Source organism: Poeciliopsis prolifica, unplaced genomic scaffold, assembly GCF_027474105.1.
Source record: "Poeciliopsis prolifica strain line A6 unplaced genomic scaffold, Auburn_PproV2 SCAFFOLD010, whole genome shotgun sequence".
Taxonomy (NCBI): Eukaryota; Metazoa; Chordata; class Actinopteri; order Cyprinodontiformes; family Poeciliidae; genus Poeciliopsis; species Poeciliopsis prolifica.
In genome coordinates, this window is record NW_026562385.1 from 4,214,228 (window position 1) to 4,234,676 (window position 20,449).

At 45.3% G+C, this 20,449-nt stretch overlaps 1 protein-coding gene across 2 annotated transcripts; it reads left to right on the forward strand.

Annotated features, from left to right (window-relative positions):
* The first annotated feature begins 421 nt into the window (after window positions 1–421).
* Window positions 422–19,635, forward strand: LOC129363520 (axin-2-like). 2 transcript variants are annotated; one of them, XM_055035643.1, is made up of 11 exons: window positions 422–654; window positions 1,549–2,473; window positions 5,011–5,142; window positions 8,591–8,693; window positions 11,713–11,853; window positions 11,940–12,463; window positions 12,942–13,118; window positions 13,197–13,409; window positions 14,037–14,174; window positions 14,677–14,835; window positions 17,915–19,635. In XM_055035643.1, exons 2-11 carry the CDS (start codon window positions 1,674–1,676, stop codon window positions 18,039–18,041), a joined length of 2,514 nt encoding a protein of 837 aa, XP_054891618.1. In that variant the 5' UTR covers window positions 422–654; window positions 1,549–1,673; the 3' UTR covers window positions 18,042–19,635. The 2 variants fall into 2 exon arrangements, with proteins under 2 accessions (XP_054891618.1, XP_054891620.1); XM_055035645.1 differs by lacking the exon at window positions 17,915–19,635 and having other exon boundaries at window positions 14,037–14,244; window positions 14,677–14,773.
* The last annotated feature ends 814 nt before the right edge of the window (window positions 19,636–20,449 follow it).

The following is a 20,449-nucleotide window of genomic DNA, read 5'->3' on the forward strand; positions in this document are numbered from 1 at the left end:
AGTGTTTCTGAAGAAACAAACTCAGCGTCTTTAAAGTGCATGTGGCAATAGAGGGATTGTAACGACAATGCTGTTGGGGCGGCGGATCAGTTACTTGTGACGCTCCAAGCCCTCAGGGAGTTGGCTCAAGATTGCTTGTCTTTGATAAGGTCCTCTGCTGGAGCTGCAACTTCGCGATCTGGGGAAGATATTGCGAAAAGAACAGAGTTCGCGCCTCACTAAATAACCCGAACCGTCTTTAGAGGGTCCCTCACGTCGCACGAGTGAGACGCACCTAAGAGTGCTGGATGTTTGATTTTGCTCTTTTTATTCCGGCGGAGGAAAGCTGCCATTGTTTTTTTACGCCGCTGCCAGGACCAGGCAGTCGGTGCCTCACTTTGAAGTGCGCTGCTCCAGCCTCTCGGTTCAGTTGGTGTTGGAGTCGCCTACAGGAGAGACCTACGGTGCGGCATGGCAACCTGAACGCACCAGGGAGGAGGAGAAAATACAGAAAAACGCATATATATATATATATTTTTTTGTCCCCCCTTTTGTTTTTGTTTTTTGGTTTGCTGCACTTCTATGTTCCTAACCGTGTTTGGACGCCGGCAATGTGGATTATAAGCGCTTTTTGTGGAGTTTAATTCGAGGGGGAAACGAACTCGTGGATCGATGGTAAGTTGGAGGACCGCGCGCCTCCATTGGAGTTCCCTTTGATGTGCCTTTGAAGTAACGTTCAGGGGGAAATTGGCCACTTTCCCCCCCCCCCTCCTCCAGTTTACACACTCAAAAGACCTTCAGGTCCGCGTCTGTTCCTCTCGCTTTCCTCTATTTTCGAAAAGGATTGGTTTTAGGCTGAAATAGTCGTGAGAACATTTCTTTAAGAAGTCGCCGACCCGAGTCTTGTTGAGCAATTCCTCCCCCACAAGATCAGAGACTTTGATGTTCTTGGGACTTCGGCTGTAATTTTCGCCATTAGAGAAACTGAAAGGGTTTCTATTCTTTAATGTTCGGATTAAAGTGACTCAAATGATTTAGCACAGAGTGGTCAGGAATCTCAGGTGGAAGTAATATTTGAGTGTTTTCGCCCTAAAGCCAGGGGGGAGTTGAACTCCCAGTTGACTATTTTGGTCACGTTTTCTCATCTGTTGGGGTTGATCGATGTCCTACAGGTACTGGAGAGAGGGAGGCTTCATTTTTGGTCGCCCCAGATGAGACGGGGAGAGTCCTGGGAATGAAAAACTAGAAAGTGACAGGGAGAGGCAAGAAGACACGTCTGTGCGCAGCGCTGGTCCATTTGAAGGTCTCGTTGAAGTGAATCCAGTGCGTTCTTTAAATCACTCGATTCCTTGTTTCTTCTTTTTCTGTGGAAATCCCATTACTTTTGGGTTAGATGAGAGAAACTCCGCTTTATGTAATGCTGCTGCAGCGGGGTTTTTTTTCTCCCTTCTTTTTCTTTTTTCTTTTTTTTTTTCCTGTAAAATTCAGCAAAGGCTCTGACTGCATTCCTCTGTCTCTTTGAAGTCGGAGCGGATCTGGTTGTGATTAGATCAATACTTTGTGTTTCAGAGAGAAGACGGGCAGCCTGAGAGAAGCCCCCCCGCTGACACCAGAGAGTGAGGAGATTACAGTAGGAGCTCAGAGGAAGGCGATCAGCGCTCTCTCTTGCTCTATCTCCTGCTGCTTTCAGAGACATGAGCCGGCCGCTTATGGACCATATCGCCAGTAGTAGTTTCCGCGAAGATGCCCCTCGACCCCCGGTGCCAGGGGAGGAGGGCGATGCGCCCCGCTACTCCAGCAAAGCCGCAGTGATGAAGCCCCTCGACGCCCCCAAATCCGCTCTCCTCGCCGGCTCTCCGGGCTCCTCGGCGCGGAGGAACGAGGATGGTCTCGGAGAGCCGGAGGGCAGCGCCTCGCCGCTCTCCCGCTGGACCAAGTCCCTGCACTCCCTGCTCGGAGACCAGGACGGCGCCGTTCTGTTCCGGACGTTCCTGGAGCGAGAGAAGAGCGCGGACGCCTTGGATTTCTGGTTCGCCTGCAACGGCTTCCGGCAGATGGACCTGAAGGACACCAAAACGCAGCGGGTCGCCAAGGCGATCTACAAGCGCTACATCGAGAACCACAGCGTGGTGGCCAAGCAGCTGAAGCCGCCCACCAAAACCTTCATCCGGGATAACATCAAGAGGCAGCATATCGACTCTGCCATGTTCGACCAGGCGCAGACGGAGATCCAGATCGACATGGAGGAGAACGCCTACCAGATGTTCCTGAACTCTGACATTTATCTAGAGTATGTTCGGACCGGCGGGGAGAACCCGAGCCACGTCAGCCCGGGCTCTTTGGGCAGCCTGAAAGTTGTATGTGGATACCTGCCCACGCTCAACGAGGAAGAGGAGTGGAGCTGTGACTTCAGACCCAAAGCCCTGCTGGGACTGAAGGGGCAGAGGGTCCCCATTACGCAGAGAGCAGTGGAGATGATGGAGAAGGGGTACAGGTATGTCTGCTGCAACCTTTTTTTCCCTTTTGCACCCTGTTTTCACACTCGAGAGCACAGCTTTACTCTAAGAGGTACAACACAGCTTTTCCCCTCCTCCTAAGTTTGCAGAAAACTCTCTGGCCATCTTCCCCCCTCTCCCAAAGTCTCCAGCAGCAGCAGCAGCCCTCTGCTGGCGCTCGCCTGGATTTCCGGAGCTTTGAAATGGTTCCGCAGAGTGACGGATCGTCTTCCAGAGGAAAAGTTCACAGAGCAGAGCTGGCTCTGGCCCCAGCCAGCAAATAATAGATGATGACATTGCTGTGCTATGTCTCCTCTTGTACCACCTCTGTTAAAAGCCTTCAGGCAGAGATAAAAAAATAAAAAAAATCTACCACGGCTCTTCAGATGCCACTTTGATGTGAGAGTAGTTTCATTTATGTGTTTTCTTTGCTCCATCCTACTCTGTTTGTTTTAAGTTAGGGGCGGGGAGAAAAAAAAACTGCAGGGTATTTACAAGTTATCAAATGCTTTGACTCTGTTGCTGAATTCAGTTATTGTTTCACCAACAGGAAAACTTAATGAGTCGATCTAATTGCTATCATTTCCACTATTCCACCAAACAATCGTCTGGAGATGAGAATCAACCACGATCTCATTACTTTGCTCTCTGACTGAGAGTCAGATTGGTGAAATCTCAAAAATATTGTTTTGCTTATTCGCTGATGCATCAAAACTCAGCCGTTCCACCATCATCAGTCTACAGCTTCAGTGGCCATCTTTGATTCACTTTGGTTGAGTCAAAGTTTCTTTTCATGTGCAACAGACCGTATACAATTGTAATCAGCAGGTCAGACTTGAAAGTATTTGTAATATTTGTTGATGTAGTTATGATTGTTTTTTGTAGTTCTTATTTTGATTAAGGTATGAAGCATCAGGAAAGTAGTCAAGTTTCATGCCATTGTTATCAAGGGTAATAACAACATAATTAAGTGTCATTTTCCAGACAGTTTCCTTTCTCTTTACCACCACATATTGTCTCCACCACTCCCATGAGCGTTAGCCTCCCAGCTACTAAAACAATGTGTGTATTAAAGAAAGCGAACGTCTTTTTTTTACATCTGGACAGATCTGTTGCAGACAAGCAGAGCGTGAATGTGGCTGGCCTGCAGTCTGCTGCCTGACAGATAAATCACTCATCTCATTCAAACAAACTGTAGTTTTAAAACAGCATTCCTTTAATAACAAGGATAGATGTACTCCTTTAAGTTTCAACATCATGACTGTCATTTGATTTGTGACTGGAAATATTTCCAAACTGCTGAATTTGACTTTAAGAGCAAAACGAAGCTGCAACGGCTGACATAGTGTGCAGCAACAGGTGGGAACGCTACATAAATAGTCAATTTAAACTTATTCTTTTGTTTATAGGCTAATACAAGTCTCACATTGAGTGGTTAAATAGACAAGCTATCTACTCGAGATCAAATTGGACTCTCTAAACCAGTGTAGCTGCTACGTTTCAGCCAGCTAACCAGCAGTGCTCTGCTTCAGTTTAAGCTCCCCACAGCTGAGAGAACCTTTGTGTAGCTTGATTTCAGTACCTGGGCTGTGCCTAACCAGCGAACGGAGCCAGAACCTTTTTCTCCTCGTCTCTTCCGACTCAAGTTCTCTTAAAAGCGAAAACAAACCCTTAATGGCAGCAGCTACAGTACAGATTCAAGACCTCCTCCTCCCCTCCGTCACTCTTTGCTCCCCCTCTTCTTGTTTGTGTCAGTTCTCCTCAGATTCCCTCCTTTGCTGCCGTTCACCCCCTCCTCCTCCTCCTCCACTCCCTCAGCCTTCTTTACTTTTATCTTTTCTTCCTTTTGAAAACCAAGGGACGGGGACTACAAGGCATGCTTTTGGAGCGGAAAGGAAGGATGGAGGGAGGAGCAGAGAGGGAGGACGGTTGCAGCTCATGAAAGGGAGGGAGGAGAAAGGATAAATGAGGGGGTGAAAGAGAGGCAGGGAGGGAAGAATGCCGGGCCAGCTGTGCTAAATACCTGACTCTTTGCGAGCCCCTCTGAAGGTCAGTCTGGAGCTGGAGGGAGGTGGGCGGGGTGGGGGCTGCAGCTTTAGTCATGCTGGGTCTCTCTCCCTCCGCACCGAGACCCTCCCCTTCTTCCCTTTTCTCCCCTTTCTTTCCTTCTGTGACACACTCCCATGCTTCCAGCCGAAACTTTTTGTGCTTCTCCCCCTCGTCCCCCCCGCCACCCCGCTTTCCTCCTCCTGTACCATGGCAAGAATGCAAACACAGCGGGGCATGTACGCTGGGGGAAAGAGTGAGGGTGGATGAGCAGAGTGGAAAGAGAAACTGTGAGACATTTAAGAAGTTTCCCACAAAGTTTGCCAGGCCCCACGCCGGCCTGTCACATCTGTTCCTCGTGTTTGCTGCTCTTATATCCACACGTTTATTTCAGCTCTTCTACAAAAAAAAAAAAGCCTCAACCTGTTTTGATTTAAGAACCTCAGTCAGCCTGTTGGAGTGATATTAATATTAATCTGTTGTTGCCCAGATCCTACAAGAGAGGCGAGCAGATCAACCCCTACCATGCAGGTGCCTTCGCCCCTGTCAGCAGCACCAACGACAGCGAGGTTTCCAGCGACGCCTTGACTGACGACGCCATGTCTGTGACTGACGGCAGTGTGTAAGTGGATGTTAATCAGACATGCATGCGTGCACACACATGTGTGTGTCCAGGACACATCGAAATCACTCATATGTCAACAGGGCATCCGCGTATCCATAAAAACCTTCAAATTCTTGTATCTAAAATTAAGGCCTTATAATGCCTTAAATTCATGAAAAAAAAAAGTAAGTTGGCATTAAGTTAGCGAACCACAGATCTTAAATTTTCTCAGGGCTATTTGATTTACGTGGTTTTTTATACTTTCTCACAGAACTTTTCTGTGAAGCAAACGTTTGAGTTTTCATTCTGTTCTGTGACTTGAGGCAGCTAATATAGCCCTGCTAGCTAGCTCACTAATTGGATGGACAAGGTTGGTCTTTGCCACTAGTTCACATCTTTTGCCAAACCATGATGCTTGGGACTACTACAAGGGGGTAATTTTATTCACAATGGTCTTTCAAAGGTTTTAAGAGGACTTAAATTTGAGTTTGGACTCTGGTCAAGCAACCTGCTGAGAGCCAAACTGGACGAGTTAGTTGTAGGGAAACACCTGATAAACACAGGAGTTAATTTGGGTCGATAATGCTCCTCATCAAGTTGTTCTGGATCCCAAATTCACCAGTAGTGCAAAAAAAAATGACAAACAGGCATAGGTCGGTTACTAGAGTCCAGTTACAGCAAGGTACGAAAAAATTCCTAAACTAAAGTTTTCAACACCTGTTGATTGGTAAAGCATTTCAGAAATATCTCCATTCTGTTGCTTAATAAAAATATATATTCTGACTAATTTCACTGTATTTCCTGCTAAAATTTTATGTTTGGGGTTTTCTTATGTTTCTTATGTTTGGTGTTGTCCAAAATATCCTCAAATGTCTATCAGAGCTGAAGTTGTTGATGCTTCTCAACTGTTTCAGTGTAGAAATGACTCGGGTCACAGGTTTGTTAGCTTTTCGATCACCAGTTTTTGTCAAGGTTCAAAACAGATTTGAAAAGATAGATTTATCTTCAAGAGCTGCTGCATTAAAAGACAGCATCTCATATTAGCAATTAGTGCTGTTAGCGTGATGTAGCAGATTGTCCCTGAAATGTTGAGATCGCAAACATTTCCAAATCCAACTTATTCCAGATGTAATATGCTAGACTCTGATGGCCTTCCTGTTATCCTGCTTTCTTCTCTCCCTCTGTAGGAAATGTAGCTTCCTTTTAAATATCTGCAGTCATCTTCCTTCATTTTGAGACACCTCACCAATACTAAAAATAGCTAACAATAAATCTTCTTCCCTCACTTACGTTCACGCCATAGTGTTTTCAAGCTGAAACAGATTCTGTTCACCAGCCAATTTTTAATATATGTTTAAAGATCTGAATCGATGTGGACTTCAAGTTACATCACAATATTTTGTGATACTATTGTGATAACAACTATGATAAGAACAATTTACTATTAGTTTTTAGGCAACCGAAGGTATCATAGCACCACAAACACTAATACGTTTCTGTAGGATATGGGTCACATAAAAAAGTGTGATTTGTGTCACTAAGGTGCTCACATTAACTGCATCTAATCGTATTTGTAATGTATATGTGGAGAAAATACAAAAGCTATCAATCTAGACAATTTGGACATTTTTGATGGTTTTTATTCACCTTCCTTAATTGGAATTCATTATGACAACAATAAATCTAAATTCCTTCCATGATGAGGAATTTATCACAATAAATGACAAACGATCCAATAAATGCCCCGCCCTATTTCCAACCTCGTTAATCATCATCCCTCTTTGGGTTCCCTGATCCAAAAAGTGACCATTCGGTAATCATTCATGAACGCGGCTGTCCTTATGTCGTATGAACTCTTCCAGCTACGTGCCGTGGGCCTCGTTTACACAGCGTGATCACGTGACCTTCACCTGGCGAGGTGCTCGTCTTTCTTTGGGACAGAAAGTCGAAGAGTCTTTGTCCAGGGTTCACCCTTAGTTCATATCTGCCAGGATGATGCTGATGCAACGTCCAGATCAGCCATGACCAAGCTAAAGACACTGATGAGCTGAAAGCGCTGACATTCAGTTCAAACCCTGGACTTGGCTGGAGCAGAAAGGCGGCAGCAGTAAAGCTTTTTTTTTTTTTTTTACAGCAGTCAGAGGGACATACGGTCCTGCTCTGCTGTACTTTGCCCAGCACAGTTTGAAAGGCCGAGCCGCAGGGACACCAACTTCCCCGCCTCATTTCCTGCCCACTCTGGCCTTGATCACAATATCTGCCTCTCAGTAGGTCACAGCTATAAAGACCCATAAACATTTGAATCACATTTACAGATAAAGGCAGCGGGGAAAAATAGAAAATGAGGAAAAATGGTAACGGGGGAGGAGGCGCTCGGTTGGGAAGAGAAAGTGTGCGGTGATAGAGTGAGAAGGAGGGGAAGAGGGGGAGTTTTTTTTTTTTTTGCTTATATCTTATTTATGGATTTGCTTGGACGCTGGGGAATGCAGCTGCGCAGACTTCAAACATTACCTTATCTTACAAACCAGCCTTTTGATGTGCCGAGATCAGAGGCTGGCTGCGGCAAAGCTTGCCAAATGAAGATTGGGAGTGTGTTTGGAGACGGGTTGGGGTGGAGGGGGGCTTTTTGCTCATGCGCATTAATGTGATGTTTTATAGCAAGAGTAGAAAACTGCTACTCAGATTGGTTGGGGAGTAAAGGTACTAAGCTAAAGTCCGCTCTGTACCAGGCAGGAATTCAGATTCAACCTGTAACTGCGAACTCTGTAGAAAGGTGAAAGGAGTCGGGAAAAGCAGCTGTGACCTTGACTTTACTTCAGTTGCTCGGGGAGAAACATTTACTAAGTGTCAGAACACAATGCCTCTCAACAGACTAGATAAACATGGAAAAACAAAATGGAAACATTGAATTCAGCGTAACTTCAGACTTCCTTGTCTCGTTATCCAAGATCTGGATCCATCCACCCATCCACTTCTTTCTTTTTGTTGTTTCTTTCTTTTGTTTGCTCTTTCTTTCTGTTTCATTCCTTCTTGTCTGTGGCTAGTGTGAAGAAATAACTACTAAAAACTTGGTGAACATTTATTCAACATTTATAGCTGAGAAATGGACAGGGCATTCCTGTTCATTACAGTCTGGAAAGGTTGGAGTTTGGTCTTGAAAAATGTTTGGGGGACAACGAGTGTCTTTTCTGGGGCAAATAAAATGTCCCTTTAACTATCTTAGTTTGAGGATGAAGCCCACACACTTCCAACAAACACACACACATACACACACACACACACACATACAGACCGGAACACTGACTCAGTTAACCTCGGATTAAGCCTGAAAGAGGAATTAATAAATTAGATTTTTCTTTTCCTTGAAGTTCGTTTGATCCATCCTTTTGGCTAACAAGCGGTCTTTAATGATGTATCTGATTGGGTAATTGACCTTTGTGATGTCTCCTCCCTCCTCCCCCCTCAGAGATGGCATCCCTCCATATAAACTGGGCTCCAAGAAGCAGCTACAGAGAGAGATGCAACGAAACATGAGGATGAACAGCCAAGTCTCTCTGCCTGCTTTCCCTGTAAGTACACAAGCGCACACACACACACACACACACTCTGAAGTCTTTTTGAGCCCGGGTCCCACAGTGTAATTTCCATACCACCCTCCGTTCCGGGTCTCTCTCGCTTCTATGAATAGTGCTGTGCAAACTGTATTTGGCATTCTCGATTCAACAACACCAGCAAAGATCTGAAGAAGTGGCGTCAAAGACCCTGCCTCCCACTCACACACACATCCAAACACAAGCCCCCTGCCTACCTTTGGTGTCACCTACACCCCCCATTAGGGTACCTTGAAGTCTGTAGGGGGAAGGAAGGAGGTCTCTAAGCTGTTTATCGCCCCAGCGCTCGCTTTTTTTTCTCTTCTACTTCTTCTTCTTTCCCGCCGATGCTGTAAATATGGAGAATAAGGAAGAGATGAGGAAGATCTCTGCCGCCTTATCCCAGGGGCCCTGGAATCAGCCTGGTTCTCCAACAAAAACACAAGCACGCTCGCAGTGACGCGCACGAACGCGGCGCTTTGATCTGCAGATGAATGAAGCAAACGCACGGGGAAGTGACAACTTCCAACTGAGATGGCCCCTTTTCCTTCCCCTCTCTCCTTCCCCATCCAAGCACACACAGACCCTAAATCCCCCCCCCCCCCCCACCACATACACACACACCCATCTCACATAAAAGTGAAGGATCTGAGGGAAGAGTCTGAGCACGTCATGTGAGCTCTCAGCAGGTCAGGGGGGAGATGCTAGCTTAAGGTTTTTGGGAAGAGAGAAGAATATGAGGCTGGAGGGGGAGCGGCTTTAACCAAACTTGATAAAAGCAATACCTTGCAGAGAAGTATTCCTGAAACTTTGTCACTTTAAAAACTCAAACTTGCCACGTGTTTTATTTGAATTTAACGTGATAGACCAACACAAAGCAGCGTTAAATTATGAGATACCCTCCTGTTGTGTCTCTCAGGGTCCTTGTCTAGCTTGAAGATGGACAGTCAGAAGTATTTTGCAGGTTTTCTTACTTCCGTTGGCTCCAGATTTCTTCTGATGGTTTCCTTTCTACATTAGCAGCCCATCATTGTAGAGTGTCTGTCAGCTGATTGTCCCACCTGAGCTCTGGATCTCCGCTTCTCCTCCAGAGTTACATTTCACCTTTGAGCTGGTTTTCTTATCATCAGTTTAGATGTAGGTTATAAATCCTAAATAAAGTGTGTTTGAATCTGGTAATTATGTTGTGTCAAAGGTCAAAGGTTGTGAATACTTTTGTGCGATACTCTGAACTTGACCATAAACTTAAGATCTATAAAAACAGAAGCAGGAAGTTTAGGGTTTTAAAAAAAAGCTGCACAGATTAGATGAGGCTGCTCTTCTTGCCTTTGTTCTTGTTTTTGTTTCCCATCTGACTTCCTCTTTATTTTTTTTTAGATGGTTGCCATTCCCATAATGCATCAGCTCTCAGCACCATCAGTCAGCCCCCTGTCCCTGTTTATTCTGACTACAAAGAGATAGGAAAAGTATAAAAATCAAAAAAGCCTCGATGCAGAAAGAAAAAATGCAAATATTCTAAGATGTGTTCAGCCGCTCACTGTCACAACACCGTAGCTCAAAGGTGCCCAGTGTGTGACGAGGTGGGGGAATAAATTTCCTCAACCTTTCTGATCTCCCACCCCGTGTTTAGTACCTTTATCTCTTCCTCTCAGTTCTTCCTTCTACTTTTATTTGAACCTGAAAGCGTACATCTCTGCATCCCAACTTCTCCCATTACTCTTTTTTTTTATCCTATCTTCCCCGGAGTTCTCTTTCACCCCCTGTTGATGCACGGCTTTTATTCCTAGATGTAAAGCCACTGCTTCCCATCAATCTATCCCTCCATCCGTCCTTCCACCACCCCTACTGAGTGTTTGATATTTGACGAGGAAGTCTTTGAAGTGAGCTGACTTTGGAGGCCTGCTGATGATGACAGAGGGAACCAGCTGAGGCCGGGGTCCCCCGCCCCCTAAAACAAGCCTTGGGTGCCAGTTAGCAGGCTGGTTATTAATGCTGGTTGTTTAAATTGACTGTTAGTGCAGAATATTGCAGTAAGAATATTTAAAGTGTCGACACAAGCATGAAGATTTGGATGCTCAACCCTACACGTTGTTTCTCATATAAACCGTTCGCCTCTTGTATTTCAAAATGTTGTCCATTTTTCAAGATGGCCGCCGTTTTTGAGCCTTTAAGCCAATTATTGCCAGGAATGTTACCAAAACTGAAACAGGGGATTCTGTTTGCAAGTTTCCTTCCTCCTTCCAGTCATCAACTGGAAGGAGATGAGAATGTGTGATGCAGACTGATGGCTAGCGTTAGCTTTTACAATTTCTTTAATGTGTTCAGTAGCTTCCTCTAATTTTTTGGTGTTTAGTGCTTTAGCATAAGCTTTTGCTAATTTTTTCAGTGTGCATAACAGTTTAGCATTAGCTTCTGCTCATTTTAAATGTGTATAAAAGTTTAGCATTAGCAGAGCTGCGATTCTTGTTTAGTAAATTAGTGGTAAGTGAATTTAATGTTTTGGTCAGCTGTGTCCATCACTGGCAAAAGCTGCTGCTGATTTTAGTGCAAACATAAATTCACCTTTATAACCCTGGTTATAAAAATGAAAAATGTTCTCCAGAAAAGGGAAACACAAGATAAACAAAATTGAGTTGATTTCTGTGGTTCAACATATGTTGGCTATGATTTGACACCAAAACCATTCAAATAAACTTTCCATTACAACCATGATGAAAAAAGAAAACATTGTCAGCAAATACGATTACTTTGGGTCTGTTTCTGTGTGATCTGACACCAAAAGGATGTGTTGGTGATATTAGCAAATTTAATGCAAAACAAAAATTTTCTTGATGATCATCTTTAAATTTTCAGCTGCTCACTGTTCTTAAAGGAAATTTTGTGAATATTTTTGCTGAGATATTCAGTTTTCTGCTTCACAGTGTGGAAGCTGTGGAGTTAGGTTACCTTGATTGGGAATCAAACACAAGCTAATATATCCACTGTCTTTCCCCTAAAGCATATGACCCGTCCTCCAAAAGAGATGGTCCCCCTGGAGCCAGCGCAGTTCGCAGCCCAGCTGATCTCCCGCCTGGAGAACTTAAAGAGGAAGCAGGACACCTTCAACTCTCTGGAGGAGCGGCTGCAGCAGATTCAGGAGGTTTGACTTCTTTCTGAACTTTTCTTAATTTTCTTTCCCCTTTCGTGTTTCTGTGAATTTATGTTTTTCTTGTTTTTGTCTCCCAGGAGGAGGAACGAGAGGATTCAGAGATCTCCGTTAGCGCTCCGCAGCTCTCCCCGCATCCTCTGGCCCTCCTGTCAGTCTCCTCCGACGAAGACCCCCAGGCCATCCTGGACGAGCACCTGTCTCGGGTCCTCAAGACCCCCGGCTGCCAGTCGCCCACCGTCATCCAGCACTCGCCTCGCTCCAGCTCCCCGGAGAACCGGCCGTACGCTTGCGGAGGCAAACCCAGCGCCAGGGCCGGGTCATCCACTTCTCCTGTGTCGAGTCCGGACTCAGGGGCTTTCGCTCTGAGCCTGGGCTCCAGCAGGACCCTGTTGAGCAGGCAGAGCACCAAGCACATCCACCACCACTACATCCATCACCACGCCAGTCCAAAGTCCAAGGAGCAGATTGAACGGGAGGCGGCCCTCAGGGTGCAGGGTGTCTGCTCTGCCGCGGGCCGCTGTCAGTCCTGCCAGGCTTACCCGCGCAGCCGCAGTCTGGGCAGAGAGATGTGTGGCTCCGTCTCGACCGACAGCAACATGGGGTGAGTTTGAGCATGATAAAACTGCTCAATCTTCTTATTACCTACTCAATGTCTTTCTCTCCAACGCCATTGTAAACTGATTATATTACATTACAAATATGAGCCGAACTTTGATATTACGCTAATGTAAAAAACTCTTAGTTTTGTAATTGCAGTGTTTCTGTTAAATAAGAAAAGCAGTTAAGACTGTGAATAAGTTTGTTCAAGCAACAAGTCATTAAAAAACTCCTACCACTTCCTGTCGTCCTCTTTGGCTTTTTTGCCAGTAACATCCGGTTGTTGATCTTTCTCATGATGTGAAAAAAGTGTCTCCATTGCGGTTTTGCAAAATTTCAGTACAGCCGAAAAACTTTTAATCAAAAACATGTTTTTTTCAAAAGTCTTGTGTTTCCGTTAAGCAAATTTATTTTTGTGCAGTTTTATCCTCAATGGAAATGTAGCTAGCTTAAGATCTGACTGGAGTGTTTCCGTCTTCCAGGCGCTCCAGCTCCCTTTCGAGACGTGTGTGTCGCTCGGGGGCCGAAGAGGGGGTCGCAGACGGCTGCATAGACGACTGCGGGAACTCACAGCTGCCCACAGACACAACCGACCCCACCGAGAACGTTCGCCAGTGGATCCTGGAGAGCAAACGGCAGAGCCGACACAAGTCTCACAGGTGAGCAGGCGTAGCGAGTCTGAAAGCTCGTCGTTTTTCATTGTTCGGTCGGTGAACGTTTCCCCCTCTCTCCTGCAGTAACCAGGGTGCCAAGAAATTTGGAGGCTCATCAACACAGACGCACACCTGGGGCGGTGGAGGAAGCTGCGGCCACCTGCGGAGCCACCAGCCGGCTCAGCCCTTCATCCAAGACCCTGCCATGCCGCCTCTGCCCCCTCCCAACACCCTGTCCCAGCTGGAGGAGGCCTGCCGCAGACTGGAGGAGGTTTCCACCAAAACCCCCAAACAGAGGTATGGACCCCAGAGGAACTGCTCTGCTCAACAGAAACACCTTACCAATTATGTTTGGTCTTGTTTTCACTCTAAATATCTTGCTGCCCTTGAAATATGACAAAGCTAACGTACAAGTAACTTTTCAGCAAGAGTTTTTGTTTTAATTGAAAAAGGTTCTAGTTCCACTGGCACATTATTTCACTTTTAATAAGACATTTTCTCACCATATAAGTGAAATAATCATCCAGTGGAACTAGCACATTTTGTTAAATAATAATGAATTACTGACTGAACATAAGCTCATACATATTACTGAAAAGTCACTTTGAAGTTTGTTCTCATTTAAAGTGCAGTAACATATTTGCACTAGAATCTAGATCAAATGTTGATGGCTTTCAAACTTTGTTTTGTGATTTGGTCTGTCTGTTATTAGGAGGCTTTAGAGCCAGTTGATTCCCTGAGATTTGATTTAGAAATAATAAATAAATAAATAATAAAGTAAAGGGGGTGAAAACATGCTTTACTGGGTTGGATTCTCATTAAATAAAATTTAAAGTGTTTTTTTTTTTTTTATCCGATTTAAAATGCACTTGTTTTTATTGTAAACTCAGTGAGTTTTATCTTTTTTTTTTTTTTTTCATTCAGGCATTCTTTGGCCAGCCTTCCACGAGAGAAGACCCACCAAGTCACAGTCCACGCAGGGGGGTCAGCCCTCCCCAGTCCCGCCCCTCTCGGCCCCCCCGGCCTCACCTCCACCTGCCCGGGTCTCCTCCAATCAGAAGAGTACGATGCCTCCCTCTCCTCTTCCTCCTCCTCTTCCTCCTGCTCTGAGCTTTAACATCCATCTTCCAGCGTACATAAACCCTTTTAACTTCTCCTACTTGACACCCGCACCATAAACAGAACAACACACACATTTTCAGTCTTAACGTGTGCATCAGTGTCACGCGTGTGCTGGAGGCTGTTGCCACGGTACCACCGGACTGGCTCTTCCTCTTCATGGAGATCTATTTGTATTATTATTGGCTGTCCTTCAGTGAGCTGGTGTAGTTCAGAGAGATCCTCTGAAGTCGGCCTACAAAGTTTTGGACCCAGCTGAAGGAGAATTGATAACACACACAAGAAACACAAACTCATATGACTGACTCCCACACTCACTGGCATTCCTCATATTTCCAGGCTTGCATAGTCAGCATCTGAATGAGTTTCGTCGTGGTGTTACTGTACCGCCTGGGTCCGTGTCCTCTCTCTCACGCTCTCCGTCTCCGTTTTTGTGTCCCGGCAGATGTAAGAAGGTCTTGGGCGGCCACGCGGCGTGCAGCGGGGAGACGGTGGTGACGTATTTCTTCTGCAGCGAGGAGATCCCGTACCGCCGCACCATGAAGAGCCACAGCCTCACCCTGGGACACTTCAAGGAGCAGCTCCGTAAAAAGGGCAACTACAGGTGAGCTGGAGACGCAACAAACCAAAGCCGGAGTTAGAGCGTTAAAGAGTTGGAATCCTGAATGCAAAAGTATGCACACCCCCTGAGCTTTTTCAGATTAGTTACATATTAAAGCCGAGACCTTCAGTGTGTTTTACTGAATATGTCGTTTATAATCACAGGTCTGAATTTTGATAATGCCCCTCTAAAAGGTTACTTTCTTCTAAACTACCATTGTAAGCCTAAGAAGTATTTAATTCCCACAGCATGACGCTGCTACCACCATTTTAGCTTCTTGTTCTGGTGGAAGAGTTTTTTTTTTTGATCCTCTAACACAGTCCTCCTCAAATATTGGGGTGAGGAGTCTGTAGGACCTGAGGATTATTAAACAAGCCTCCAGTCACTAGGTGGCAGCAGTCAACGGTCTGCTGTTAGTCCCAGTAGAAAAAGTCGCCTCCACTGTTGCACAAAGCTGAGAAGAGACAGAGAAGTTTGTGAAATTCAAAAGAAAAATGGTGTTGAGGATCCTCGCAGCAACCTCGACGTCCGTTAGCATCAGGCCTCTCTTTCTGTTGTTAGAAAATATGACAAGAAATCATTCAGAGCAGTTTGCCTCCTTCCATCTTCCTGAGCTTCTCTGTCCCTGCTGAAGAAAAGCATCCCCACAGCTTAATGCTGCCGCCACCATGTCTCAGTACTGGAATGGTGGGTCTTAGCACTTCGTATGTTCCTCTGTTACATAAAATCGCCTTAAAGAGCTCTGAGGTTTGTGGTTTAAATACATCAAAATGCGAAAAAGGTTCAGAGGAATGACTGTTTTTCCAGAAAGCTGCACCCTGTTGGATAAAGCAGCTAACCTCTAAATATCTGAATATATTTCTGTGATGATTCCTGCTGTCTGTGTTTTTTGTTTCTGTGCTTGTGTGTGTGTGGCTGGCTTTTTGAGCAACAGAAAAGGGAAAGACAAGCGGGCGGGCGGCGCAGGGGTTAGTGGGAGAGTTTGAACTGCAGCGATTTGGGTCCCATCTGGTATTGATTTCCATGCTAAGGCACACTTAATACACACGGCTTTGAAGCCTCGGCCTCTTTCATTTCAACCAACAAAGACTCACACAAATGGCCAGTGTGCAAATTCTTCACTGATGCTATCAGGGCCTCTCTTTCTTTTTCCTTTTTCTCCCCTCCTCCCGCTGCCCGTCTGTGTGTGTGTGGGGGGTGTGTGTGTGTGTGTTTGTGCTAGGTTGAATGCACACGGTGTTTACACATGTTGTAATCATTTTATGGATATTTTGGAGAGGCAGATAGTTAAATGCCAGATCCGTTCGCTCCACAAGGCCCCATCGAGTGCCCACCGCTTCACCGTTCGCTTTCAGAAAGAAAGAGATTTTTCTTTTTCTTTTTTTTTTAACTGATTGCTTTTATCCAGCGGGTATTAAAGGGGAAAAAAAAGATCAAACATTTTAGTGTTTAGACTATTAACGGAGCTGAGGATAGGCACGGCCGCGGCGTTGTGTTTGTAATTACAGGTATGAAACCGAGAGGAAAGAAAGTTCTTCCTGTCCAGATGTGAACGCCGTTCCTTTCTCTCTCTTTTTGGGGGATCAACAGATGTGACAAACCCCCGGCTCTTCACATCTGTCGGCTCCTTCGCTCGTCTTCTTTTCCTCTTTGGCTCGCCGTCTCAGTTCCTGTGTCATACCATCCACCTTTTTTTTTTTTTTTACTTTCCCTTCTAACCCTCGTTTCTTCTTCTTCATTTTTTTGGAAGGCGAGCTGCGCGGTGCTTTAACAGCAGCCAGAGAATGTGTGGAGTTGGGTCATTTCAACATGGCAGCGGTTCAACAAAGAACAGTACTGCTTGGCCCTGCCAGACGATATTGGTGCCAGATGTCAGAGCAAACTGGAGGGGGGGGGGGGGTGCGGATCTAGCCACATAAAACATGTTCCAGTGGAAATTCTGTCTCTCTTAGCGAAAAAACATCACAGCTCTTTTGAAGACTTCTTGTATTTAAAGAGTGGGAGGGATCGGCGTTGACTTCTCCAAAACGGCCGGCGTGGTTTTGCTTCTTCTCTTTTCCTTCTTCGTTTGCTTCAAGTCTTCCTGAGCTAAAAAATTATTAGCGACCACCCTCGTGCTAATTGCACCACGTGGGCTCCCGCTCTCCTGTACGCATCGCATGTTCCTAAACCTCGTGTACATTCCAGAGACCCCCACATATGGGGCAAATTGAGCTGTTTTTCCATTACATAGTTAATGAGTGGATTCCCAGACCCCTCCAACCAACCCACCCCTGCTGTTCTCTCTTCCTCTTAAATAAGGGTTTGGGAGATGTGTGTGTGTGTGTGTGTGTTTTTGGGGGGTTGGGGGGATGTTGCGTCACTATGCTGTGGTGAAGTCTTGGCTGAAGAGAAGCTCCTCCTTGCTTGTGTTTGTTTTTTTCTTTCTTTTACTTGCATTCATAAAGTTGCCAGCCGAGACATCAACATGTCATCCTGGTTCATTTTGTTAGAAATGCGCAGTCGAACGCTTCGGGCCGACAAAACGCCTAAAAACCTCGGTCTCGGTTTGGTTGCTGTGAACTCTTGTGCGGTTTGAATGCGCATGTGAACGACAAGCAGACCGTAGGCCGCTCCAAAAGCGGGAAATGGACTGTAGTACAAGGCATTCGGAGTAAATGTAACCAAAACAAGCACAAGTGTCGCGCCGCAGGGAGAAATGACTCATGGTGTCAAAGACGTCACTCCATTCTTGTTTAGATTTTTTGAAGAAGGAAGTTTGTTCAGAGGTTTTTGTGTCGTTTCCTTCAGTGGTTCTTGGTGTAGCGCCACCACAGGCGAGGTGGGTGCACAGGTTTTGGTTCATCTGACACAGTGCGGTGTGAAAGCCAACCGCACCAGGTGAAAATGTAACAAATGTTGCAACTTTAGTCTCAGTGAAAGCATCCTCGAAACTCTTTACATTGCAGTTTGTGATAGAAATGTGTGGGGGCTCAAGGATAGTTTGAGTCGAGGCAGATCCAGATCAAATGATGGTTTAAACATTGACATTCAGTGTCAAAGAATAGGAACAATAGCTGAGCTCTGTGTTCTGTTTCTGCAGGTACTACTTCAAAAAAGCCAGCGACGAGTTTGAGTGCGGCGCCGTGTTCGAGGAAGTGTCGGACGACGGCTCCTTGCTGCCCACGTACGATGGGAAGATCCTGGGGAAGGTGGAGCGGATGGACTGACTCGGAACCGCCGGGGATTACTGACCCGTCACGAAGCTGAGACTGAAGGACTGGAGGTGGGGTGATGGAAGGAGCACCGGCGAAAGGCCAGAGACGAAGACACGGATGTTACGGGACAATTAAAGGACCCGGCTGGGACGGAGGGGGAACCTGGACTGTGTGTTGCTGAAGTTTCTAGAGACTGGAGGAGAACGACCACTTGTCAGCGACGCGGGCCGGTGGGTTTACCGTGAGACTGAGAGCCCACCTGGAACCCCACCTGTGCTGACCACAAGCACTCACTAGCACATTACTAGTATGTATCTGCAGATATACATATACATTGTATAGATATCTATTACTATTTATTGCAAATATCCCAGAGACAAATCGCTTGGATTGGAAAATGCCAAGATTCCTCCCTTCAGAGCAAAAGGAAAGTTTTCTCTTCCTTTTGTCATTTTGTTTTAATTTTGTATTTTTTTTCTGCCGGAGCGTCGACTCAGAGTTTGATGACATATTTACTGCTGCAGTGCTATTTGTGGATGTGTTCCCCATCTGCTCTGAAGGGCTCCTATATGGAAAAAAAAACCAACAAAAAAAAAAAAGATGCTATTAATGTTTAATTCCCTGCTTTGGGACTCTGCCCAGCTCGCCTTGATCAGTCACGTCTTAGTGCCTTTTGTTTCCGTGGCGCAGGCATCGCACAGACAGCCTACATATGTAGAGGAAACGGGTCCTCGAGCTCCCCCACCTAAAATGTGTTTACACCAATGTTATCCAACAAAAAAGCTCTAGATTATGCTCCTCAGTGTGTGTGTGTGTGTGTGTGTGTGTGTGTGTGTGTTCTGCACTTTGAGCTGCAGATGAAGATGATGTCCATGCTGTTTTCATCGAGTGTACAGTAACTGTGCGTACATGGGTTGTTGCCATGTTTTTACCCAGTTTTCAGGGTCCGTTTACTCCCTTGGTTTTTACAAGGGGCCTTTCATGTTTGGAGAAAAAAGATATTTTTTATGCCGTTTTTATTTTTAGTATCCCTGTTTCATCCCCGGCGTCCTGTGTTTTCTGATATTTTCCATGACTTCTCCAGCTCCACGTGTAAACTGTAAATTATGCGTTCCATAGAGCTCCCGTTTAAAAAGATGCCTCGGTACTTTAATTATTGTAATTATAAAGAGATGTAGCCTTTATTAAAATGCTCTATTTTTCAAATTAGCAAGCTGCCTCCTGTGTGTTCGTGTTTCCACGCGCGCCCGCCGCGCAGAGTGCAACTCGCCTTGTCCTGTGAGAAATTTCCGATAGATTTGCATCCATTATCAGCTCTTAACGCGCTCCCTGCTGGAAATTAAAACATGCAGCATTAATTTGGCCACTAGAGCCTCTGTGTGTTTTTATGGCGCGAGGGGGGAGGGGGGAGGGAGTTAAGTGTGTGTTAATGAGACGTTTGGTAATTATACAGTTTGTCATGAGTACATTTCACTCGGCTATTTACATGGTTAAACGTTCGGCCTCCTGTGGCTCTTTATGTACCATGAAGGAAGGGGATTTAACTCAATTTTCTTTCCCAGACCCTTGTTGGGTAAATGGGTAATAAAGTCAGTCTGCTGTTTGATGAACTCGACATTTTATGTTTCTATTCAGACGTTGTTTTTAATCCTCTTTAACGTTTTTCTTCTTTCCCCCCTAAAACAATCGGCAGCGAAGCGATTCGGGATGGTTGAAGGTTAAATGCGGCGTCTTGGTTTTGACATTAACAGGTCGGCCTAGTGAGGGGAAACGGAGGGAAACATCCAGCAGACGTTACTTCATCAGAGACGGCTTGGCGCACTCCGTTCAAGGATGTAAAAAGAGCCAATAGGAGAGGAGAGGTGTTAAGATCACATGGATCACCTGTAGATGTTGGTTTATAAAACAAAAAGTAAAAGAAGGAATGAATCTGTTTTATCAGCAACATGGCGTCCACTGCAGTGTCTTGTTAAAATCCCCTTCTTGTTAAAATGCTCCTTTGACTTCTTTCACACTACAACAGATTTGATGTGAAAAACAAAATTAGTGCCTTGTTGTGATGTTGATTACATTTAGTGCCTTTTTAGATCTGCTCCCCTTTGCGGTGATGCTCCAAAATGAAATTCGGCACACCAAAGAAGTGATTTAAATAGTAAATAGTCAAATGTAAAAAGTGGCTTCACTGGGTTTAATAACAATAGAAATCTTCCCAGGAGGGATTTAAAAATAAATGCACCGGTTGCACTTTAGATGGCCGATACCAATTTTTAGTTTGATCTACTTTGCTTAGAAATGTGCATTTTATAAAAGGTCATGTTGTTTTAATGAAACAGAAAAGTGTGACAAACAACCATAAAAGCACAAAATGTGCCAAAGTTTTTAATCAAACATGCGAAAATAACAAATGTTTATTCGCGCAT

Excerpts from the sequence above, each read along its gene's own strand:
- LOC129363520 (XM_055035643.1), top strand. The coding sequence starts at position 1,674 with ATGAGCCGGCCGCTTATGGACCATATCGCCAGTAGTAGTTTCCGCGAA. Across the intron at positions 5,143-8,590 it reads TCTGTGACTGACGGCAGTGT|AGATGGCATCCCTCCATATA; the intron begins GTAAGTGGATGT and ends CTCCCCCCTCAG. Across the intron at positions 11,854-11,939 it reads GGCTGCAGCAGATTCAGGAG|GAGGAGGAACGAGAGGATTC; the intron begins GTTTGACTTCTT and ends TTTGTCTCCCAG.